We start from the raw sequence: 26681 nt of genomic DNA, 5'->3' as shown, positions 1-26681 counted from the left end.
AAAGATGATGCTGTGAAAGTGCTGCACTCAATATGCCAGCAAATTTGGAAAACTCAACAGTGGCCATGGGACTGAAAAATGTCAGTTTTCATTCCAGTCCCTAAGAAAGGTAATGGCAAAGAATGCTCAAACTACTGTACAACTGCACTCATCTCACACGCTAGGAAAGTAATGCTCAAAATTCTCCAAGCCAGGCTTCAACAATACATGAACCATAAACTTCCAGATGTTCAAGTTGGTTTTAGAAAAGGCAGAAGAACCAGAGATCAAATTGCCAACATCTGCTGGATCATCGAAAAGGTAAGAGAGTTCCAGAAAAACATCAATTTCTGCTTTATTGACTATGCCAAAGCCTTTGACTGTGTGGATCACAATAAACTGTGGAAAATTCTGAAAGAGATGGGAATACCAGACCACCTGACCTGTCTCTTGAGAAATCTGCATGCAGGTCAGGAAGCAACAGTTAGAACTGGACATGGAACAGACTGGTTCCAAATAGGAAAAGGAGTATGTCAAGGCTGTATCTTGTCACCCTGCTTATTTAACTTAAATGCAGAGTACATCATGAGACACGCTGGGCTGGATGAAGCACAAGCTGGAATCAAGATTGCCGAGAGAAATATCAATCATCTCAGATATGTAGATGACACCACCCTTATGGCAGAAAGTGAAGAAGAACTAAAGAGGCTATTGATGAAAGTGAAAGAAGAGAGTGAAAAAGTTGGCTTAAAACTCAACATTCAGAAAACTAAGATCATGGCATCTGGTCCCATCACTTCATGGCAAATAGATGGGGAAACAGTGGAAACAGTGTCAGACTTTATTTTGGGGGCTCCTAAATCACAGCAGATGGTGACTGCAGCCATGAAATTAAAAGATGCTTACTCCTTGGAAGGAAAGTTATGACCAACCTGGACAGCATAGTAAAAAGCAGAGACATTACTTTGTCAACAAAGGTCTGGTTAGTCAAGGCTATGGTTTTTCCAGTGGTCATGTATGGATGTGAGAGTTGGACTATAAAGAAAGCTGAACATGAAAGAATTGATGCTTATGAACTATGGTGTTGGAGAAGACTCTTGAGTCCCATGGACTGCAAGGAGATCCAACCAGTCCATCCTAAAGGAGATCAGTCCTGAGTGTTCATCAGAAGGACTGATGTTGAAGCTGAAACTCCAATACTTTGGCCACCTGATGTGAAGAACTGACTCACTGGAAAAGACCCTGATGTTGGGAATGATTGAAGGTGGGAGGAGAAGGGTATGACAGAGGATGAGATGGTTAGATGGCATCACCCACTCAATGGGCATGAGTTTGAGTAAGCTCCAGGAGTTGGTGATGAACAGGGAGGCCTGGCGTGCTGCAGTCCATGGGGTCACAAGGAGTCTGACATGACTGAGCAGCTGAACTGAACTGAAAGGCTGACATGAATTGTTTTCTACCATTTCCATGTATCTGTCTTTTTTCCTCAAAATGCTTCTGTATTTTTAAAGGGTAGGGACAATGTATTATAATTCTGTTTCTCCTATATCATTATCTATCACAGGCCTGAAGGAACTTCATAAACGACAATCTATTGGCTAATTTGGGAAATATAAATTGCTTCAATACCCTTTTATAAAGATTGTTGTTTTTTTGAATTGACGTAAACCTGATGATATTAAAAAAAGAAAAAAAAAGAAGAAGAAGCACTACCCATGACATTTTTCACAGAACTAGAACAAACAATCCAAAACCTATATGGAACTATAAAAGACCCAGAATTGCCAAAGCAATCCTGAGGGAAAAAGCAAAGCAGGAGGAATAACTCTCCCGAAATTTAGACAAAACTACAAAGCTACAGTAGTCAAAACAGAGGTACTGGTACAAAAGCAGACAGATGGATCAATGGAACAGAATAGCCCGCCCAGGAATAACCCCACACACAGAGGGGATGGTGGTGGTTTAGTCGCTAAGTCCTTCCCAACTCTTGAGACCCCACACTATAGCCCACCAGGCTCCTCTGTCCATGGGATTTCCCAGGCAAGAATAGTGGAGTGGGTTGCCATTTCCTCCTTCAGGATCCTGACCCAGGGACTGAACCCACATCTCCTGCACTGCAGGCAGATTTTTTATTGCTGAGCCACCAGGGAATGGTGGCAAGAATATAAAACTGGAAAAAAAGACAGTCTCTTCAGGAAGTGGTGCTGGGAAAGTTAGACAGCTGCACATAAATCAATGAAGTTAAAACACATCCTCACACTATGCACAAAAATAAACTCCAAATGGCTTAAAGACTTAAACATAAGACATGACACCATAAAACTCCTAGAAGACAGCATAGGCAGAACATTCTCCAACATAAATTATTCCGATGTTTTTCTTAGGTCAGTCCCCCAAGGCAACAGAAATAAAAACAAAAATAAATAAATGGGACCTAATCAACCTAGACAGCATATTCAAAAGCAGAGACATTACTTTGCCAACAAAGGTCTGTCTAGTCAAGGCCATGGTATTTCCTGTGGTCATGTATGGATGTGAGAGTTGGACTGTGAAGAAGGCTGAGCGCCGAAGAACTGATGCTTTTGAACTGTGGTGTCGGAGAAGACTCTTGAGAGTCCCTTGGACTGCAAGGAGATCCAACCAGTCCATTCTAAAGGAGATCAGTCCAGGGTGTTCTTTGGAAGGAATGATGCTAAGGCTGAAACTCCGGTACTTTGGCCACCTCATGCGAAGAGTTGGCTCATTGGAAAAGACTCTGATGCTGGGAGGGATTGGGGGCAGGAGGAGAAGGGGACGACCGAGGATGAGACGGCTGGATGGCATCACTGACTCGATGGACGTGAGTCTGAGTGAACTCTGGGAGTTGGTGACGGACAGGGAGGCCTGGCGTGCTGTGATTCATGGGGCCGCAAAGAGTCGGCACGACTGAACTGAACTGAACTGAACTTACAAACTGAATCAAACTTATAAGCTTCTGCACAGCAAAGGAAACCATAAAAAACACAGATACACACAAACGAAAAGACAGTCTACAGAATGGGAGAAAATATTTGCAAGTGAGGCGACTGACAAGGACTTAATCTCCAAAATATACAAACAGCTCATACAACTCAACCGCCAAATAAAACCCAACCGAAAAACAGGCAGAAGATATTAACAGACATTTCTCCAAACAAGACATAGAGATGGCCAGTGGGTACAAGAAAAGATGTTCAACATCATTAATAATTAGAGAAATGCAAGTCAAGACTACAGCGAGGTACCACCTCACACCTGTCAGAGTGGCCATCATTAAGATGCCTACAAGTAACAGATGCTGGAGAGGATGTGGAGAAAAGGGCACCCTCTTCGCTGCTGGTGCGAGTATAAACTGTACATCCACTATCGGGAACAGTCCGGAGGGTCCTCAAAAAACTAAAAATAGAGCTACCACATGATCCAGTAATCACACTCCTGGGCACATAGCCAGGCAAATCCAGACTTCAAAAAGATATGCACAACCCTGCATTTGCGTGTGCGTGCTCAGTTGCTTCACATTTATCCGACTATTTGTGACCCCATGGACTGTAATCCCCCAGGCTCCTCTGCCCATGGGATTTTCCCAGCAAGAATAGCGGAGTGGGCTGCCGTGCCCTCCTCCAGGGGATCTTCCTGACCCGGGGATCGAACCTGGGTCTCCTGTATCTCCTGCACTGCAGGCAGACTCTTTACCACTGAGCCACTGGAGAAGGCCACCCTAGGCTCATAGCAGCACTGTTTGCAAGAGCCAAGACATGGACACAACCTAAATATCCATGGAGAGAAGAACGGATAAAGAAAAGGTGGTGCTAGTCAGTCATGAAAAGAACGAAATGATGCCATCTGCAGCAACATGGATGCAACCGGAGATTATCATACTAGATGAAGTCAGAAAGGGAAAGACAAACACAACACGATATCACTTATACGTGGACTCTAAAATACGGCACAGATGAAGCTACCTACAAGTCAGAAACAGACTCGTGAACACAGAGAACAGACTTGTGGTTGCCAAAGGGGAGAAGGACATTACATTTAGCTATCACATTTAGCACGAATACATGGAGTTAGAAGATGCAAACTATTACATTTAGCATGAATACATGGAGTTAGAAGACGCAAGCTATTACATTTAGCACAAATAAATGGAGTTAGAAGATGCAAACTATTACATTTAGCACAAATAAATGGAGTTAGAAGACGCAAACTGTTACATTTAGCATGAATACATGGAGTTAGAAGACGCAAGCTATTACATTTAGCATGAATAAATGGAGTTAGAAGACGCAAACTATTACATTTAGCATGAATACATGGAGTTAGAAGACGCAAACTATTACATTTAACATGAATACACCACCAGGTCCTACTGTATAGTACAGGGAACTATATCCAACCCTCTGGGATAAACTATAATGAAAAAGAGTATTTAAAAAGAATGTAATTTTAAAAAGCAACTGAGCGAACTAACTGCTTTATAAAACAAAGCCATATTTAGGATATACATGAGTAGATTTATGACAATATCACTGTGACTCTTGCTTCATTAAACTTAGACGTGACAAAGTCAAGATGTTCTGCATATGAAAAACTGTTGAGCATTTTATTGGATCTGTGAGACTCCCCAGAATAGACAATTTTATCTTGTATTTCTTATTCCATCTCTCAACTGGTCAGTTGCAGTTAATCTTACCTTAAACTTGCCGTCTGATGAGAAGATGCTAACCCATTTATTATCATAATCAGCAATGATTATGTCCCCACTGGGATGCACAGCTACTCCTGTGGGACGCTGCAGCTGCCCAGGAGAGCGTCCTCGTATGCCAAAACGACTTTTGAACTGTCCATCATTGGAAAATATCTGAAAAACAAATTACATTCACTGCAATGTGAACTAGCACAGAAATCATCAGGGCAAAAACAGGAAATAATATTTGTCGTAAGGACTACAGGGCAGAACATGCAAGCCCTATTTGAAGTAAAGCCTACACACACAAGATAAGCTTCCCTTTCTTTTCTTGCATCGTAGGCCTTAAGCTGGAGAAGGCGATGGCACTCCACTCCAGTGCTCTTGCCTGGAAAATCACACAGATGGAGGAGCCTGGCAGGCTGCAGTCCATGGGGTCGCAAAGAGTCAGACACGATTGAGCGACTTCACTTTCACTGTTCACTTTCATGCATTGGAGAAGGAAATGGCAACCCACTGCAGTGTTCTTGCCTGGAGAATCCCAGGGACGGGGGAGCCTGGTGGGCTGCCGTCTATGGGGTTGCACAGGGTCGGCCACGACTGAAGCGACTTAGCAGCAGCAGCAGGCCTTAAGTAGGAAACTGCACCTGTATCTATTTTATCAATGTAAGTTGTTAAAGGTATACAATTAGGAGCCATACCTGCACACACTGGTTGTTACTGTCAGCAATCAATATCTTCCCACTTGTAGATGCTGCTACCCCTTGAAGATTTGTGAATTCCCCTTTATTTCTTCCTTTGGTACCTAAAAGTAAATGACAAAACCACAGAAAATTAAGACTCTCCTTGGTGGTCCACTGGTTAAGACTCCGCGCTCCCACTGCAGGAGGTACGGGTTTGATCTCTGGCTGGGGGACTAACATCCTATGCGACACATGGGGTAGCCAAAATAACAAAACAAACAAACAAACACCACAGAAGATTAAGCAATAGAGAGTTAGATTTCTCAGTTATAGCAAGAGAATTATTCAGTCCTCTATAAGTAGCCTGAGAATGCAATGGTTTTTAAATTACACTTAAAAAAAAAAGAGGAACCCTTCCCACTGAACTAATCCATATTCTACTAAACTTGTCTTCCGGACCAATAAAGTTTCTGCAACATCACATTATGGGGGGCAAATACCAATCTTTTCTTATTAAACTGTGGCTGCAGACTGATAAGATTAAAATATATTTAGATTCCACAAAGAGATGATTATAAAAACTAATATTTAGTGGCAGAGGGTCTTATTCTGGGGTCATGCCAAAATTCCTTCTCCAAATCAGCATCTCTTAGAAACCTGGACACTTGACTTTCAGCACTTTTAATGAATCACAAGGTCACAGGTGTTACAAAACCAGCAGGCTTATAGTCAACCACTGGAGTTATCTACGAACTATTTTCAAAGACTCAGTGTCTCACTAAGCTTATCTCTCCTGTAAAAGATATCCTGACGTGCTTTCTAGATTAAATAACTAAAAAAGGCAAAAGAAAATTAATCAGTGTAAGTAACAGCCTCATCCTTCCTAGAGTTTTTCACCAAAGAGATGAAGAGGGAAAAAAAGCTTAAAGGTGTCTACGGCTAACAGATGTTTGTTTTTATTTCAAAAGAAGTATTTATAACTTATTTTAATAGGACCATGTAAATATTAACGGATGGAAATAAAAGGAACTTTGCTCAGAAATGATTGGGAAGGAGGTTTAAATTTTCACAGTTGGAGAGCGAGAGCTATGCCTCAGTTTTATAATTTCATTTACATTCAGAAGAGTAACTTGATATTTGTTTTTAGACGTCAATGCAATTTCCCAGGAGAGCAAAAACAGGCTGCCAGTGGCCAATGTCAAGGCCCTATTGAGGGTGCTTAAGAACACGGAGACTCTTCAGAAACTTGGCTTCTGCATTTAGGAAGTGAAACTGCGACAGAATTAAACTTAGAACAAAACCGAAGACAGAATCCCTGGGTGAATCATCCTATCAGCTGGTTCTTATCAAATCCACAAGACAGTTGTTTTATTGAGATCCTGGGCCCTAACACGATGACTCATGATCTCTGTCTCTTTTAATAACATGAAATAAAAATCTGATCCTCAAAAGAATGTCTCGCACGCTGTAGGATAAACGGTTCTATTTAATTTCAGATGTTTCAGAAAAGACGATCTTTATACTTAATCTGCACAAGATCCCTTGAATATCAAGGTCCATGGGATCAACTAATACTTTAAAAATGGTGTGTTGATACCTGTTTGTGTTGGGGGGAGGGGCAGAAAAAGAGGTGGTAGGCCCTTGAAAGAGGTACGTGCCAACATGGTATTAGCTTTGGGGCATTCCTTCTGAAGTCTGAATAACAGCTGATTAACAGGTACAGCAAAACGAAAGAACAGAGTAAAAGCAACAATTCTTTTAAAATGCTGTTTACACTTTTTAAAAGGCATTGGGGGCAAGGCCAGGGTCTCGCGAGAATAAAAGCTTAATTTATCAAAAACGTTGATAAACAAAAGCATGGAAGTTATTAGCAAGATAAGGAACTGAGGACCAAATAAAGAAACATAATAAAAAAGAGTCCTACCAGAGGACTGGAGAAGAAGTGACTATAAAGAAAACCCAGGCTGTTGTGTAAAACTGGAAGTTTACCCATGGCCCAGAGGGCATGCAGGCAGAGGAAAGAAATACTGAAAACAGGACGGGAGTAAGAAGCACCTGGACAGAGCAGGCGAGCACTGGTTTGCTGCTCTTACACCTGCCTGTTGCCCTCTTCTATTTAACTTTTGGCTCATCCTGCTAACAATGTGTGTGAGTCTCTCAGTCCTGTCCGACTCTTTGCAACCCCCTGGACTATACTGTCCATGGAATTCTCTAGGCCAGAATACTGGAGTGGGTATACTTCACTTCTCCAGGGGATCTTCCCAACCCAGGGATTGAACCCAGGATTGAACCCAGGTCTTCTGCATTGCAGGTGGATTCTTCACCAGCTCAGGCACAAGGGAAGCCCCATTCTGCTAAGACAAAGCCTGTTCTATTCAGAGAAGGCTCTGCAGGCAGCAGCAGTTGAGGTTTGAAAGGAAGGAAAAAAAAGAGACTGTGCTTCAATAGATGTTCAGCGGTTCCTCTGTCAAAAAGATTTCATTGTCCTTCTGAAAAAATAGAGGTGATGCAGAAGGAGGGGAATACCTGAGCAAAAATATATGGACACCTTTTTTTTGCTCTGCAGAAATAAACACACATTTTTGAGGGTCCGTAGAAATGGGAAACAACTGTACGGGGGACGATAATTTTAAAATTCGGTCAGACATATAATTGGCCTCCGTATCAATATCGTTTGGAACAAGGGGAAGGAAGACTCTGCCAGTTTGAAACGGATGTGAGATGCTCCGTACAGGCTCTGAGAGGAAAGCATCTACAGTATAGAGGACCACACTGCGGGCGGAGGTCCTCTCACCCCCTCCACGTCCGAGGCTTATGAGCTGGCCCAGCCATCACTCTCGGTCTCAAGTTAAGAGAGCCTGAGTCCGCTGCCCCACATGTCAGTAAAATCCCAGGGCTGGAGGCACATCTGTTAGATGGCTTATATATTTTTAAAAACATTAGATGGAACAGGCATTGCCATTTCCTGAGGATTAAAGGAAATCCAGCAACATACTTGAGGGACAACCCATGTTGACTGTTTTTACAAGGAAAATCTTAATGTTGAGTAATGATACACACAGAATCATTATGCTGAAATGCCCGAAGTCCAAGTGTTTGAAAAGTGTCTTGGGTCCAAAGTAAACAGAAATTCCAGAAGTTAGAAATAATCTGGAGTGATGCATTCCTCTTCAATATATTTAGTACATACTATTTAGGCCATAGAAAAATTTCTAGCCTGCCAATAAATAAGGAAAACCAGTTCTTTCTTAACAAATGTTAAGTGAAGCATAAAACATACATAGTCATCATAAAGTCTTTCCTTGTCTAATGGCTGGCTACATTTGGGCCAGTACAAGGAGTAATGTGAGTTTTTAAAGTAATTATAAACAATCTGGTAACAATTCCTTAAGATAATTATATTTGTTTTCCCCAGATTTTAAACTAGCCTAAGAAGCACAGAATGACTCTTTATCAGCTTCTTATCCATGCTCCTGCCCAGGCCTCCAGGAAGATTACAGAAGTAAGGTAATAAGCTCCTGGGCTGAAATAGGTGATCACAACTGCAAATTTCTTCCCACTCCCACTCCAACCTAGTAAGAAAATTAACGCTAAATAAACCTAGATACTTAGAACTGGATAACGCAAAAGGACAAAAAAGCCAGACACAGGGTTTAACAAAGGATCTTCAACCAAGTAGGTGCTTAGCATACATTTGCTGAATGAATGGGTCTCTAAATGAATTATGAATGACTGAGCAAGTGACAACCCACATTACGTCATGGGAAAAGGAAGTGTTCAGTAATATTGACAGCACTTTCATATACATTCTCTGATGCACTCCCTGTAACAACCCCGAGAGTCATCAGCAGGATAAATATTATCAATCCATTTTAAAGATGAGGAATTGAAGCTAGACATATCACAGAGTTAGCAAAGAGACACAGCAATGAATAAAACCTGGTTCTCCTAAGCCTTTACAAAATACATATTTTTCATACATACATTGCTTCTCTCTAAATGGGTATCAGGTTTCTGAAGTGAGGACAATTATTCTTTGGGCTCACACGAGCCATGCTTGCTCCATAAAAATCTTTGAGGAAATTCTGCTTTAACTGGTTCACTGTCTCCCTCACTAAACTATGATGAGCTCCCTAGGGGAAGCCGCAACATCTGTCCTGTTCTCTGCTGCAGCTTACAATACAGCGCAGTGCCTGGTACTTGGTGAACAGCAGTGGCATCTTTCCACATGTGAAATGCAAGAGATGTTCCCAAGGATGAGTTTCTCAAGGAGTAGGTCAGGGTTCCTATAAAAACCTCAGATGCCAAATTAGCACACTCTCCTTCCTCAGAGATTTTAGAGAGGGAAGATGATGCCTTGCAGAAATGAGGCAGGGAAGAGGGGTATAAATTATCATGTCTTCCTGTAAAGCCTCTGAACTCATGCTAAGTGGTTTTATACAGCCATCTGCTATCACAAGAAAGCACACTGATCTAGAGTACAAATGAATGGTTCATTCACCACTTCCCAAGGACTCATTAAGGTATGGCGGATGAGTTGCATAATCTGAAACAATTCATCTGTAATTCTTTCATTCCCTCCCACCTCTTCAGCTTCCCCTTTGTTCAGTGCTTTTCTTAAATAGCTCACAAACCAGCTCATGGCTTTTAGTCAGCAAACAGTGCAGGGAAAAACAATCTCTTGATGTTTTAAGGCTTTATCAACAGATGCGCTAAGCCACTCCCCTGCACTCCTTCAGGGTTGTTTTGCAATTTAGCATTAGAGTAAGACAATAATTCACTCACTGCAGGCATATGTTACGTTTTCATGTGTGGGAGGTGTCAAGTATCTCAACTTTGGAAAACTGCGGAAGTTGACGGAGATTTCAGATGAAGAGGAACTGCTGTGCAATTAAAAAGGCAGGGGCCTCAGAGTCATAGGTGGCTTGGTTCCTTCTCGGGCTCTCCTGAGCCTCCATTCCTTCAAAGCTAAGAATGATTTTATGTCGTCCTGGTAATTTGGTTCAAGAGCTGTAGGGCTGGGGAGGAGCTCTGATTTCTACCACTAGCCCTTTCTACTGTGTAAGAGCTCCCCTTACGGCTGATATCAATGAATTCAGTAAAGAGGCAGAGACAAAATTAACATACAAAATTCAGTAGCGTTTCCATACACTAACAGTGAATTTTCTGAAAAAGAAACAAAGAACTTGATTCCACTGACAACAGCATCAAAAACAATAAAGTACTTAAAAGTAAATTTAACTAAGGAGCCCAGCGATTTCTTACCTGAAATCTACAAGATATTAATGAAAGAAATTGAAAAAGACACAAACTGGAAAGATACTCCATATTCGTGGATTGGAAGAATTAATATTGTTAAAATGTCAATACTACCAAAAGACATCTACAGATTCAATCCAATCCCTATCAAGAGTCCAATGGTATTTTTTACAGATGTTGAAAAAACACTCCTAAAATTTATATGGAACCACAAAAGACCATGAATAGTCAAAGAAATTCTGAGGAAGAGGAACAAAACAGGAGGCCTCACATTCCCTGATTTCAAGCTATATTATAAAGCTATTGAAATCAAAACAGTATGGTACTGGCATTAAAAACCAATAGACCAGAACAGAATTGAGCCCAGAAAAAATACCCAAATATATACAGTTAACTAATATTTTGACAAAGGAGCCAAGAAAAGACAGTGGCTTCAACAACGGTGCTAGGATAATTGAATAATCACATAAAAAAATGAAACTGGACCTCTGTCTTACATCATAGACAAAAGTTAACTACATAGGGATTAAAGATTTAAATATAAGTCCTGAAATCAGGTCTTATTTCTTCCTAGAAGAAAACATAGGAATAAAGCTCCCTGACATGAGCCTTGGTGAAGATTTTTTGGATAGGATACCTAAGGCATAAGAAAAGAACTCAAAAATAAACAAGCAGGACCATATCAAACTAAAAAGCTTTTGTTAGCAAGCAAAAGAAACCATCAGCAATGTGAAAAAACAAAAAATGGAATGGGAAAAAATATTTCAAACTAGGTATCTAATAAGGGGTTAATATCCAAAATATATAAAGAACTTACATAATTCAACAGCAAAAACCCAAATAACCCAATTAAAAACTAGGGGAAAGACCTGAATGGATATTTTTCCAAAGAACAGTCACAAAGGTCACATGAAAAGAAGCTCAAGATCACTAGCTATCAGGGAAATGCAAATTAAAACCACAATAAGATGCCCCTCATGCCTGTTAAAATGGTCACCATCAAAAAGACAGATAAAATATGGTGGCATGCTCAACTAAAGATTCCTCATGCTGCAATGAAGACCTGGCCCAGCCAAACAAATTAAACAAACGGGGTGGCACGGGTGTGGATTACTGGTTGTCATGCCCTCTTGGTAAACTGGTAAGGCCACTACGGAAAAACTGGATAAAGGAGCTCTGAAAACTAAAAATAGAACTACCATACGATCCAGCTTTGCCACTTCTGGGTATGTTCCATGTCTGGTTGAATAGTGTGACTAGTATTCAGTCATAAAAGGGAGACAATCCTTCCATTTGCGACAGCATGGGTGGACCCTGAAGGCATTACGCTAACTCAAGAAAGTCAGTGAGACAAAGACAAATGCCATATGATCTCACTAACACGTGAAATCTGAAGCAAAACAAAACAGCACTTCCCTCCTGGTATAGCGGTTAAGGATCCTCCTGCCAACACAGGGACACAGGTTCGATCCCTGGTCTGGGAAGATCCCCCACGCTGCCGGGCAACTAAGGCCGGGACAGCCCCCGAGCCCAGGCTCTGCAACTCCTGAGCCCACGCTCCTGGAGCCTGCGCTCTGCAACAAGGGAGACCACAGCAATGAGAAGCTTGTGACCACACCTAGGGAGTGGCCTCCGCCTGTCACGACTAGAGAAACCCCTTGAGCAGCAATGAGGACCCAGTGCAGCCAATCATACTAAATAAATACAATGAAAACAAAACGGAACTCAAAAAGAGATCAGACCTGTGGTTACCAGAGGCAGGAGGGTAGGGGAGAGGCCACTGGAGACGGAGGAACTTCCCTGGTTGCGTGGTTGTGAAAGTGGCGCTGCTGGGGCTGGAACCAGGGCCATCCAGCCGCCCGCCCACAGCCTTGACCATTCACTCACATCCTGGATCACTGGAGTCAAGCAGCCGGAAGCTCAGTTGGGTCCTAAAGTCCTGCCTGCTCCGTCCTAAGGATGTTGCTGCTGCTGCTGCTGCTGCTGCTAAGTTGCTTCAGTCGTGTCCGACTCTGTGCGACCCCATAGACGGCAGCCCACCAGGCTCCCCCGTCCCTGGGATTCTCCAGACAAGAACACTGGAGTGGGGTGCCATTTCCTTCTCCAGTGCATGAAAGTGAAAAGTGAAAGTGAAGTCGCTCAGTCGTGTCCGACTCTTAGCGACCCCATGGACTGCAGCCCACCAGGCTCCTCCGTCCATGGGATTTTCCAGGCAAGAGTGCTGGAGCGGGGTGCCATTGCCTTCTCCGCCCAAGGATGTTAGGAATCTGCATTTCCTCTCCACTCGCAGCATCACTCAATCCTAGCGCTTGTAACAGCTCACGTGACTGCTGCAACAGGAAGCAGCCCCTGCCTCCCGGGGAACACTGCCGGTAGACCCCTAGGCGCTCTGGAAATCAGTATCACAGTAAGTCACCACATCACACTACACTGTTCAGCGCCCTCCGCTTCACCCGCACCGTGACAGGTCTCAAACCTCAGTGCGCAGAAGGGTTGTGGAGCCGGAGGCATGCAGATTCCTGGTCCCTTCCCCAGAGATTCTGATTCTGTACATGCAGCTTGGAATCCAGCAATTCTCATTTTTGCCAAGCACCCCAAGGAACTCAAGTGGTTTATGGGAAACACAGGTGTACAGATAAAAGTTTCTGCTTAGCAAGGAAACAGAGCTTCTTTGCTCTCTTCACTCTATTTCATGCTTCAGGTAATGGAATCACTATGGTCCCTCGGACTACTCAGTGTCTGATCTTCTTCCCCTTCACCTAAATCTCCCCTTTCCTCCTCCTAACCGGCAGACTCTTTCTCCTTCAAAGCCGGCTTAGGCTTAGGTGTCATCTCTAGAACCTTCCTTAACTCCCTGCTACCTGTCAGCCTCCCCATCCCGCCCACCTCTGAAGGTGCTCCTTCTGAAGACACCACATTGTCATGTCTGTCCCCTTCTAGACTGTGGCCTCCCCTAGGTCAGGCTCAGGATCTGATGCCTCTCTCTACATCGCCACCCAGCCAAGTGTCGGGCACACAGCAGAAGCTCAAACAGCAGAGTCCCATTTAACTAGGGGCTGGATGACCAGGGACGAGAGGGAAAGTGTAAGTCGAAACTACCCTGGAAGACCTTTTCTATTATCCAGAAAGTGATAGTTCACTTTCACAAATACACACAGGTGTTCAGGTATGTACACAGCCTATCTGTCATGTATTTGCCCTTACGTATCTGTTATAAGCTGAACTGCATGTATCTCCACAAAAGTCATAAGCTAAAGTCCAGTCTCAACCTCCAGTACCTCAGAATGTAACTGCTTTTGGAGTTAAGATCTTTAGAGGTGATTAACTTAAAACAAGGCCCTAATCCAATATGACTGGTGTCCTTATGAGAAGAGGGAGAAACAGCAGGAGTGTGCGAGCACAGGGGGAACCTTCAGAGGGCAAAGCAGCGGCAGGCGGAGAGGCCTCCGGGGAACCCGAGCCCGCCGCCTCCTTGAGCCTGGGCTTTCAGCCTCCAGAACTGGGAGAAAATCAGTCTCCTCCGGTTTGTCACCCGGTCTGTGGTATTGTTATGGCGGCCCTAGCAAACTTAGACATCATCTCTACTTCATTAACAACCGTGGATTAGTGGTATATGCCAGGGACTGTTCTAAGTGCCTCACAAATGTCTAAACATTTAAACACCTTGCCCCAGTGCCAGTGAATCTCCAAGGGTGCGTGTCTCAATGGGTAGGAGGGGACAGGAGGGGATCCCCGTCCCCTGGGGCGGGGCTGGGCTGGGCATTCAGAATATAACTGGGGAAAAAAAAAAAAACCCTAAGAGATATGTCTCTTTCCTCAGGGGAGACTCACAGTGGAATGACGACGATTGAAAATAATAACAATAGTAAAAGGACGGCCACCTTTAACTCAGCAGTTACTGCACATAGGGAAGTGCCAGCCCTGAGAATTCCTTCTTGTCTCACCCCTACGGCAACCTCAAGAATTAGGTAAGATTTCATTCCCTTTATTTCAGCAGAGGAAACTGGGTTAAGAAGGGAGAATCAGAATCAGGCCCAGATCCGGCCCTCTCTCCACTCTGCACACTGCCTGGGAAGCAGACCAGGCAACTTGGCTGGGGGAGGGGAGATTCCAAACGCAAGACTGAGTTTGCAGATCAATGGGGAGCAGCAAGGTCAATTGTTTTAGAAGAAAAGGCAGCAGGGAACATCTAACAGCCTTAATAACAGCTCATGCAAAAACAATGGCTGTGGATTATTTAGCTCTTCCAACATGCCAGGCATTAAGCTTGGAACTTTGAACAGTTCTGAGAAGCAGATATTTTTATCTTTTCTTTTTATGGACATGGAAACTGAAGCCCAGGGAAGCTGGGAGACCTGCCCAAAGTTGAAGCAAGTGGCAGAACCGGAGTGGCAGGCCTGGGAGGCTCCAATCCTGTGCCACCCAGCCCACCCCCTCTGCTTTGGCAAATGTCTCAACAGCCTCTGCACCCAACTGCACAAATGGCCAGTGAATGGACCAGGGCCTCCACACGCTGAGAAGGCAGCCTGCTTGCTATATCACAGTCTTTACCAAGATTTATCCTAAAGAATAGTAAACAATATTGAGTATCCAACTGCACAAATGGCCAGTGAATGGACCAGGGCCTCCACATGCTGAGAAGGCAGCCTGCTTGCCATATCATAGTCTTTACCAAGATTTATCCTAAAGAATAGTAAACAATATTGAGTATTAAATAATAATGAGAAATGAATAATAAGTAGAGCAGCTCTTGCCCAAGAATGTTCCAAGGAGCCTTATTTTCCGAAGATGTCCACAGGAGAAGTGCTATGGTCAGAAGAGCTTGGAAGTGCTGCCTATTATCCCTCCACTGCCTGTGAGACTTAGACTGCACGTCAGCAGATTCTGAAGGTACTATGGCCAAAAAACGAATCTGTTTCCCTCACTTAAGCTAAGCTTTCCCCAATCTGTCTGAACCACAGAACTGGTTTCTACCTGTGTCAGTGGCCATACCTTGAAGACCTTTTTAGAGATACTGCAGTGGAGGACTGAAGAGGCAGAAAGGGAAGCAAGTGGGAACCACTTTTGGATACAGTAGCTAACATACAGACTTTTTTCTCTTAAGAATTATCAAATTGTGAGGACTTCCCTGGCTGTCCAATGCTTAATACTCCATGTTATTCATGCAGGGGGCCTGGGTTCGATACCTGGTCAGGTAACTAGATCTCACATGCCATGTGGCATGCCACAAAATTAAAAAACAATTTTTTAAATATATAATAAAAGAATTAGTAAAGTGGTGGTTGTTTACATTTAGCTTGTTTAGAAAATAAACAGCTTAAAAAAGTCGGAGGCAATAAAGCTGACAATGGAAGGACAATTCGCATTCCCAAATCTCTTGGCTCATCCTAAACCTTCTTGCTTCCATCTCAACCCCATTCTATTCTCCAGGTTTCCACCCACCCTCTCCTCTTGAGGCTGCTCTCCAGCTACACGCAAATGGACATAACCACAGCTTGCAATGCACCATGCCCCTTGTCCCCAGGTCTTAAAATGTGGAAGCAGTGACAAGCATCAGACCCTCTGCCCACAGTTACCTCCTGCGCTGGCACATTCCAGAGAAACCGTGAAGCTATTTGACAGAAGCATGTCTGCCTTTGGGTTAGGCAGAAGTACTCTAAAGACATTATTCCCACGGGCGGGGGGGGGGGGGGGGAGATTGACAACATTTCCTTTAAAATGTGCAGATTATGTACACACTGTTATATATAAAATGGATAACCAAAAAGGACCTACAGTATAGCAAAGGGAACTGTGTTCAGTATTATGTAACAAAAGAATCTGAAAAGAATAGATACATGTATATATGTAACTGAATCACTTTGCTGTACACCTGAAACTAACATTGTTAATCACTTACATTCCAATATGAAATAAGCAAAAAAAAAAAAAAAAATGCTACCAAAAAAAAGTCCAGATTATGAGTGCTGTATTTTTCTAACTCTCTTTTTGCTTATTTTCAGTTTCTGATTTTCCAGAATAAATATGCAGCGCTGGCGTGGTGAAGAGGAGGAGAAGGCGGGGAAGGAGAGAGGGGAAGGAGAGAGGGGAAGGAGGAAGAGATAGCAGGGAAGGAAGAGGGAAGAGGGAGCAGGAGGAAGGAAGAGAAGGACACATCTTCTCCGGAGAAGAAGCCTGCATGAGCTCACCTAATAAAATACAGCAGCTTATCTCCCACACCATCAGCCCGAGCTGCGACCTGCCAAGTTGCAAGTCGCGACACTTCCCCAGTCCCCCCTTGAGCCCAGCAAAATCCCGCGTGCAGGCGCAGCGCCGCCCGCCCCTTACCCACTCGGAAGATCAGGTCGTCTTCGATGGGGTTCTCTTTTCGCTTCCCGGTGCTGTACATGCTGGCGGGCCTCTTGACTGCCTTCTGCTTCACATGGCCGCTGCCCGGGGACTTCACGCGCCGCTTCACGCCCTCGGTGGTGGGGGACACATCCGCCGAGCGGATCACCTTCAGCTTGAACGGGCTGCCGCGGATGTGCTGGTCGTAGAGCCGCAGCGACAGCGTGAAGTCGCCCTCCTTCTGCACGGTGTACAGGAACTCGTAGGTGCCGTTCTTGTTGTCCAGGATCTCCCCGTCGGCCACGCTGCCGTCGGGCGTGCTCAGCTCCGCCGTGAGGTAGGCGTTGCCCGTTTTGCACAGCTCGCCGTCTTTGTCCTTGGTTGTTATGGTAACAGACATGGGCTGCCCGATGATGGTCTGCCGCAGCCCCTCGCCCGTCGCCACCGTCTCGGAGGCGACGGCGTTGGTGGTCAGAATCGTCCCGAGGTTGTGGATGGACTTCTTGAGCCCCTCGGTCTCCACGATGAAGTCCAGCTGGTCGTTTTCTCGCGGGTGCAGCGGGAAATCTTGGTCCGCCAGTTCGTTGAGCTTCTCGCTCATCTGCTTCTTCACCAGCAGCACCTCCGTCTCCGTGCCGTGGTTCAGGGCCTGCGCCGTGAAGCTGCTGCAGCTCTTGATGCTCTCCTGCCCCTCGAGCAGGGTGTCCAGCTGCGACTGGAGGACCTGCGGGGAAAGCGAGCCGCTGAGCGCCGCCCACGGCGTGCCCCGGGGCGAGGGGGCTTCCGTTTAACCCAGTGAACCCGGCTGTAATGCTAAATCCTAAATCGCCTTCCCAGCCCCCTCTCTTTCCCGTCCTCCTCGCCCCATCTCTCCCACACACATATTTCTGGGATCATGTGTCTGGGGTGAGCTGAACCGTCACCGAGAGCGCGGCGGCCAGAGTGCTGTGCCTGACATCTGAAGTATTCATTACTCACTCTCTTTCCCTAATGTTCAAAGTTCCCCTGTCATCAGCTCAAGGAACAGAAACCAGACAAATGAAAGCTCCACATCTGAATATCAGAAGCTTTCACCCCTGGTTTTGTGATGGGACGTGCAGAGTTAAACAGAGGCTGCAGTCAGGGTTCACTCTGAAGTTGACCAACAGGTTGGTGTGGGTGAGAGAGTCATCAAGAGACTATTAGACATTATAATTAAGGAAGGAAAATAATCCAGTCTAACCCTAAATCCTGAAAGTATTACTTTATATTCAACCTTGCCTTTTATATAGTCAAGTTATAAAGTGGTACTTAAGGCCACAGAATCATAGTTTTGGTGAAAACAGGAAGGAAAACATGGCTGGAAACAGGAAAAAAATATGCTGTTAAGTAAAAGATACTCTTTACCAAACAACAGTGACACTTAAGAACCCATTTGAGTCCCCTCTGCTGCTGGTGGAACAGTAAGCTGGCGTCAGGGAGGCCCGGGATCAAGCCTCCTATGGGATGTCCTAAGAATGGCTGGAGTCTTACTTTGTGTTTGAGGCCATAGTTGACTTCCAGCTCCATAAGCAGCACACTCTTGCGCACGTTTAAAGTCTTCTGGAGTTCATCAAAGGTAGAATGGATGTCATCCACAATACTGGCCTTTTGGTTGGTTAACTGATGGATGATTTCCGAGATGAACTGAAGAGCTGAATCTATTTCTGGGAGCCTGGAGGACAGTTGTCAGAGGTCGTTATTCTAGTAACATCCACAGGGAAGTAGTAAAACAAAAACAAAACTATCCAAACACTATATTTTGTCAAGAAACATTTTCTATGCCTTTCATCATCTTTAAAAAGTAAAAACTGAAGAACAGAAGCATAAGACATGCCATAATTACTGCCTTTGCGAAAAGAGATTTTGACGATCCATGTCTTATTTCAATCTACATCTGATTTATTTTTAAAAATTGATGGTACAAAACCTCAAAGCTCTCAAAACCCCTCGGCTTTTTCTCCCACTCTAAATCAGGCACTCTACAGTGGGCAAGCACAAGGTCCTACTGTATAGCACCAAGAGCTATATTCAAAATCCTATGATACAGCAAAATGAAAAAGATTATTATGCATTACAGATGTTTAACAGCATCCTTTCCTCTGTTCCTTCCCCACACACAGTTGTGACACCAAATTGTCTCCAGACATTGCCAGTCTCCCCTAGGGGATATCATGGCCCATGGCTAAGGACCACTGTTCAAATAGACAGCTATATCTTCTTCCCCAATCACATGAAAAACTGACCCAAACTCAGAGTTTCCTGTGAACTTCTTGCAAGTTTCCAAGTTCTTTTAATTAGTACAGAATAGCCACACTTTTCTCACTTCAACTATTGGTAAAGATTTATTTTCAGCTGGCTGTTTATTTCCTCCCTTTGATCTTTCTCATGCATCACACAACTACCCTGTTCCTTCATCTCCTTGCCAAAGAGCGAGCCTGGAGGCAAGGAAGCAGAAGGAAAACTGAGCAGTCGCTGCTCAAGACCATTTTGCTGGGCTCAAGCAGAGAGGAGCCAGTCACCGTTGGCATAATGGCCTGTAAGTGAGCCAAGAACAGTAGCTAAGAAAGGCTCTTCAGACAGCCTGGTTTCAGGCACAAATTTCAGAGATCTGAGAGCATTTTCCTCGAGTATATTTTGTTCATTTAATCACACGAAGGTGCTGAAAGAAAAGCCTACTTATAACAAGGGGACTGGAATTTTACCAAGGGGCAGGGGATCACCCTTATCGCTCACTAGTTTATGACAAAGGAGACTTTACTCAGGTGGCATGACCCTTCTATCCCACTGGGACATGAAACCCGGAGGCCGCAGGCGGCGGGGGTGTGCACACCTTCGGTTGGCGGCGTCCAGCTGCACCTGGAGCGAAGCCTTGTGCTGCTCCACCACGTCCTTGAGGGGCACGGTGGGGTGTTCCGCGTGCTCCCCCTCTGTGCACTCCCGACACATGGCGGTCTCACAGGACTGGCAGTAGAAGTCCATCACCTGCGGGTGACACAAGAGCGGCTCCCGTTTTCGGCCTCGGACTGAGCGCTGACCAGGCGCTGGGTCTTCCCCAGCGTCCGCTCAGCAGTTCCCACAGCCTCCCCAGGATGTGGAGAGTGCTACATCCAGCGTCACAGGAGAAAAGGGAAGATAAACTTTTGTGTGCCAGGTCTCAAACACAGGTGGATCGGACTCCAGAGCAGCTACAGGCACAGACCCAGCTGTACTTGGCCACTGCCCTAAGGCAGAACAGTACAGTGCTGTGGTTCTCAGATGCTTGGGTCTCAGGACTCCTTGTACTCTTTATAAATAACTGAGCACTTGAAATGCTTTTTGTTTATGTGAGTTATATCTACAGCTGCTTATATTAAAAGTGGAAACTGAGAAACATTCCAAATATTAATTCATCAAAAGCAAAACTAAGCCCCATTAAATGTGAACATAAATAATATGATTTATGAAAAGTATATTTTGCAAAACAGAAAATCCTGTGAGAAGAATGGCACTGCTTTCCATATTTGTAAATCTCTTCTGAGTCTGGCTTCACAGAAAGCTGGATTCTCATATCTGCTTCTGTTCAGTCTGTCTTGATAGCACATGCCATACAGTCTCTGGAAAATGCCACTGTATACCCTTGAGAGATTGGGAGTGAAAAAGGTAAATAATGTGTAGTATTACCATACAGTTGTGATCTTGTGGATCTCCTGAAGCGGTCTGGGGACCCACGAGAGTTCCTGGATGGCACCCTGAGAATTGCTGCTGTCTGGATAAGAGACGAGCGGGACAGAACACTTTGTGTCCTGGCTCTACCACTTCCATGAGCTCACCGTGTCTCAATTTTCCCTCTGTCAAATGGAGACAATTGTGCAACCCACTAACCTACTTCACAGGGCTGCTGTGAGGATTCAGGGAGTAATCTGCACAGAGAACTCGGATGATGCCCGGCACTGACAAACAGTAAGTTCCTAAGCAGTAGCAGCGATGATAATGATGATGGTATCATTTGCTTACTTGAAAATAAAACCCCTTTATCCTGATTAAAGATGAACTCTTGATAACAATATAACATAAAGCCTGAATGTTTCTTTGTGAAGGCATTCCCCTTATTCTCTCAGCGGGAAACAACTTCTTCCAATATTGAATTCCCACAGCACTTTGAAGGGGGGATTTTTTTTCTTGAAGTATAACACACATTAAAAAAATGGCATAAATCCTAATACAGATTGATTTTTTCATAAAGTGAATGTACCCACTAAAGCAATTTTATTCATATCGCTTTTATAAAATATTTATAAAATTTTAAGTTACTAAGCACTAAAACACTCTCAACCCAGAGCCTAGGTAATTCCTTACACATAGTAGGTATATAATAATACTGATGAATGTATCAACTATACACTGTTTATAAGAGATTCACTTTAGGTTGAAAGTAAAAAGATGGAAAAAGATGTTCCATGAAAATAGTAACCAAAAGAGAGCTGGAGCGGCTATTCTAATCTTAGACAAAATGGACTGTAAGACAAAAGTTGTTGTAACAGACAGACAGAAAGAAAGAAAAGAAAGTGAAGTCGCTTAGTTGTGTCCGACTCTTTGTGATCCCATGGACACCAGGCTCCTCCGTTTTCTAGGCAAGAGTACTGGAGTGGGTTGCCATTTCCTTCTCCAGGGATATAACAGACAGAAAAGGACTATCAACTATACTTCAGTTAAATAAGGACATTAATAATGACAACATGGTCAATCCGTCAAGAAGAGATGACAGTTATTAACAAAGCAGAAACTGATAGAACTGAAGGGGGAAATGGACAGTTCAATATTGAACTTTCAGTAATTGAAATTCAATATTGAGCTTTCAGTAATGATAGAACTATTAGATGGAAGATCAGTAAAGAAACAGAGAACTTGAAAACATTATAAGCCAACTTGATCTAACATCCACAGAGAACATGCTGTTCAATAACAATGCATTTTTGCCATGTAAACGTGGAACATTTTCCACAGTAAACCATATACAAAAGTCTCAATACATTTAAAATGACTGAAATCATATAAAGTATCTTCTCTGGCTATAATGGAATGAAATTAGAAATCAGTAACAGAAGAAATCTGGAAAATTAACAAATATGTGGAAATTAAATAACATACACTTAAATAACGAGTCAAAGAAAAATTACAAAGGAAATTTTAAAATAGCTTGAGATTTTTTATTTAAAAATAACAACATGCCAAAATTTGAGAGAGAGTACGCAAAGCAAATTTTATAGTTGTAAATGTCTACATTGAAAAAGAAGATCTCAAATCAATAAACCTAAGCTCCCACCTGAAGGGACTAGAAAAAGAACTAAACCCAAAGCAACCAGAAGAAAGGAAACAAAGATCAGAGTGGAGAATAGAAAAACAATCGCGAAATCAATGAAACCAAAAGTTGGTTCTTGGTAAAGATCAACAAAATTGACATAATACTATGGACTGTTGTAGGTCAACAGATTAAATAACCTAGATAAAATGGATAAATTCCTAGAAACACAGAATCTACCAAAACTAACTCAAAGAAGAAATAGAATATATGAATAAACCTATAGTAAGTAAAGAGACAAATCAATATTCAAAAAACCTCCAACAAAGAAAAGTCCGGGGCAAGATGGCTTCACTGGTGATTTCTACCAAACATTTAAGAATAATTAACACCAATCCTCAAAGTCTTCAAAAAGTAGAAGAAAAGGGAACATTCATTCATTCTAATAGGCTGGTAATACACTGACATCAAAGCCAAAAACATCATGGAAAAAGAAAATTATAGACTAATATTGCCTATGAATATAGGTGTAAAAATCCTTTACAAAATGCTAGTAAACTTAATCCAGCTGCATATTAAAAGGACAAAACACATGACCAAGTAGAATTTATTTCAGAAATGCAAGGGTGGTCCACATACAATAATCGATATATGTAATATACCATGGTAATAGGATGAAGGGAAGAAAACCCATATGATCATATTAGCAAATGCAAAAAAAGTATTGACAATACCAACACCCTTTCATGATAAAAAAACACACATCAAATTAGAAGGAAAATTCCTCAACTTGAAAAAGGGAATTTACAAAAACCCACAGCTTCTTGAATGGTAGTTCCCTAAGATCAGAAATAAGAAAGGGATGTCCACTTTCGGCACTTCTGTTTGTTTCACTTTTGTCACTTCCGTAACAATGTACTGGAAATTTTAACCGGAGCATATAGGCAAGAAAAATAAATAAAATGTATCCAAATCGGAAAAGAAGTAAAAATTTCTCTATTCAGAGATGACTTACATATGGAAACTCCCCAAGAATACACACATGCACACACATACATACAATAGAATACTGGATCTAACAAATTAATTCAGTAAAGTGTTAGGATACAAGATCAACAAACAAAAATCAGTTGTATTTCTATGCACTAACAACGAAAAATCAAAAAATGAATTTAAGAAAATTCCATTATAATAGCATCCAAAAGAATATAAAATATTTAAAGAATAAATTTAACCAAGAAAGTGTAAGACTTATACACTGAGTACTACAGAATATTGTTGAAAAAAATTAAAAAATAATGGAAATAAATGGAGAGATATCTTATGCTTATGACTTGGAAGGCTTAATATTGTTAAGAGCGCAGTATTCCCCAAACTGATCTACAAATTCAATGAAACAGCTATCAAAATTCTAACTTCTTTTTTCACAGAAGTGAACAAGCTGTTCCTAAACTAATAGAGAATTGCACTGGGACCCTGAATAGCCAAAACAATCTTAAAAAAGAGTTTGAAGAGCAAAATTGGAAGGCTCGTATTTCTAAATTTTGAAACTACTTATGTGTTACCAGCATAAGAACAGGCATATAGATCAATGGAATAGGATTGAGAATTCAGAAGTAAAACAATACGTTTATGGTCAATTGATTCTTGACAAGGATGCCAAAACCCCTCAATGAGGGAAACAGTTTTTTCAAGAAATAATGTCAAAGCTACTGGATATCTACATGTAAAAGAATGAAGCTGAAACCTTACTTCACTGCATATATAAAAATTAACTCAAAATAGATTAACAACCTAAATGTAAGGGCTAAAACTATGAAAATCCTGGGAAAAAACCCATAGGGTTAACTCCTCATGACCTTGGACTTGGCAACAGATTCCTGGATATTACAGAAAAGCACAAGCCAAAATAAAGAAGATAAATTGGACTTCATCAAATTAAAACTTGTATATCAAAGGGCAGGAACAGAAACGTAAAAGGATTGGGGAAAATATTGCCTAGTTATACATCTGATGAGGATGCAGTATCCAGAACGTATTAAAAACCCTGTAACTCAAGAACCCAATTCAAAAATTGTCAAAGGAATTAAACAGACATTTCTTCAAAGAGGCTAAATGAATGGCCAGTTTTCACAGGAGAATACTTTCAACATCATTAGTCACTGAAAAAATGCAAATCAAAACCCCAATGAGACATCACAGCACCTAGGACGGCTGCTGCTGCTAAGTCGCTTCAGTCGTGTCCAACTCTGTGTGACCCCATAGACGGCAGCCCACCAGGCTCTCCCGTCCCTAGGATTCTCAGGCAAGAACATTGAAGTGGGTTGCCATTTCCTTCTCCAATGCATCAAAGTGAAAAGTGAAAGTGAAGTCTCTCAGTCGTGTCCAACTCTTAGCGACCCCATGGACTGCAGCCCACCAGGCTCCTCCATCCATGGGATTTTCCAGGCAAGAGTACTGGAGTGGGGTGCCATTGCCTTCTCCTCTAGGAGAGCTAGACTAAAAATATCAGATAAAAACAAGTGTTGGTAAGAATATGGAAAATCATAACTCTCATGCTTTGCTGGTGTTCAACTCTACCATATGACCCAGCAACCCAAGAGAACTGAAAATGTATGTACAAACAAAAACTGTACATAAATGTTTACAGCAGCTTTATTCATAACAGCTCAAAGTGGAAAGTGGAAACAACCCAAATATCCATCAACTCATGAATGGATAAATGAAATTGTGGTAAATTATTTAGCCATAAAGAAACAAATGATGTTCTAATATTCACTACAATATAGATGAACCTTGAAAACATTACGCTAAATGACAGAAGCTAGACTCAAAAGCGGAGAAGGCAATGGCACCCCACTCCAGTACTCTTGCCTGGAAAATCCCATGGATGGAGGAGCCTGGTGGGCTGCAGTCCATGGGGTCGCTGAGAGTTGGACAGGACTCAGTGACTTCGCTTTCACTTTTCACTTTCATGCATTGGAGAAGGCAATGGCAACCCACTCCAGTGTTCTTGTCTGGAGAATCCCAGGGACAGGGGAGCCTGGTGGGCTGCCGTCTATGGGATCGCACAGAGTCGGACACGACTGAAGCGACCTAGCAGCAGCAGCAGACTCAAAAGGCCACATATTGTAGGATTGCATTTGTATCGAATGTCCATAATGGACAGTTCCTTAGAGACAGAAAGCAGGTGACGGGTGCCAAGGGTTGGGGTGGTGGGGAGGGGATGAAGAATGACTGCTTAACAGGTACAGTTTCTTTGGAGGATATAATGAAAATCTGGAATTAGATAGTAGTGATGTTTGCACAACCTTTTTTAATATTCTAAGAAGGACTTCAGTGGTGGTTCAGTGGTAAAGAATCCAGCTGCCGATGCAGGAGATGTGGGTTTGATCCCTGGGCTGTGGGTTTGATCCCACGTGCTGTGGGTCAGCTGAGCCCACGCGCTGCAGTCACTGCTCCATAAGAGAAGCCACCGCAATGAGAGGCCCACACACCACAATGAAGAGTAGCCCCCGCTCGCCACAACGAAGATCCAGTGCAGCCAAAACAAAAAGTGATGGAAACAGGGACTTCGCTGGCAGTACAACGGTCAACCCTTCCAATGCAGAGGGTACTGGTCAGGGAGTTAAGTTTCCACATGCCTCTTGGCCAAAAAGATAAAACATAAAACACAGTATTGTAACAAATTCAGTAAAGACTTTTTTAAAAGATCCACATCAAGTAAAAATCTAAAAAATTAATAAAGTAGTTAGAAAGTTGAATTTTATGTTAAGTGATTTTCACCTCAATTTAAAAAATTGTATCTTTGAAGAGACAGCAGCAGACCTGAGGAACTGTCCCTGGTACCGAGCCCTAGTTGTTTCCTGGGAAGCAAAGGCCTTGAAATCATTTTGAAACATCACCAACCAGTTATTCTCTAATGCTTGTCCTTGGTTCTGATAGCTTTGACTCAAGCTGAGACCTCATGTAGGAGTGAGCGACCCAGTGGAGCTCGTCCACCTTGGGTGAGATAACCCTGGTGCTCCCCAGTGCTGGGTGGGCTGGATGAGCTTGTGGTTGTTGACAGGTAGTCAACGTCTGGGTTCATTAGAAGAGAGGATGGCAGGACTAAATGCATAATAATGAGCTGTAAAGGATGGTCAGGGCCTTGCAGCCAACCCAGAGGCTTTTGGAAGTGGGGGCTGATTCTTGGCAAGGCATCTTTCATGAGGATCTCTCCTTCACACTTCTTAACGTCCTCCTTAGTAAGGCACTGAAGCCAGCAACAACAGGGCTTAAGGATTATTTGTGCTTTGGGACTTTAAGGCATGAGCTGAAATGTCTGGTTTACGTGCAAAGAACCTCTTAAATCACTGACCACTGTCCCCATTTTTCTTTGTATCTGAACAATGTAGCGGTGGCAGTTTAATTAGAAGACAGTGTCACA

General features: G+C 43.0%; 1 protein-coding gene across 10 annotated transcripts in view; it reads right to left on the bottom strand.

Annotated features, from left to right (window-relative positions):
* The window catches only part of TRIM2 (tripartite motif containing 2), a 127001-nt gene that overhangs the window by 18282 nt on the left and 82038 nt on the right, over positions 1-26681 (bottom strand). For all 10 annotated transcript variants that reach the window (XM_005691166.3, XM_018061610.1, XM_018061617.1 and 7 more), the window contains 5 exons: positions 19805-19956; positions 18466-18646; positions 16954-17677; positions 5386-5489; positions 4691-4858 (listed from right to left, as the gene is read on the bottom strand). In XM_005691166.3, the coding sequence (XP_005691223.2) occupies positions 4691-4858; positions 5386-5489; positions 16954-17677; positions 18466-18646; positions 19805-19956 (1329 nt within the window). The remainder of the gene's footprint in view (positions 1-4690; positions 4859-5385; positions 5490-16953; positions 17678-18465; positions 18647-19804; positions 19957-26681) is intronic.

This window comes from Capra hircus, chromosome 17, assembly GCF_001704415.2.
Source record: "Capra hircus breed San Clemente chromosome 17, ASM170441v1, whole genome shotgun sequence".
Lineage (NCBI taxonomy): Eukaryota > Metazoa > Chordata > Mammalia > Artiodactyla > Bovidae > Capra > Capra hircus.
The sequence above is the reverse complement of the archived record's forward strand: the minus strand, read 5'-3'. Positions and strand labels throughout refer to the sequence as shown.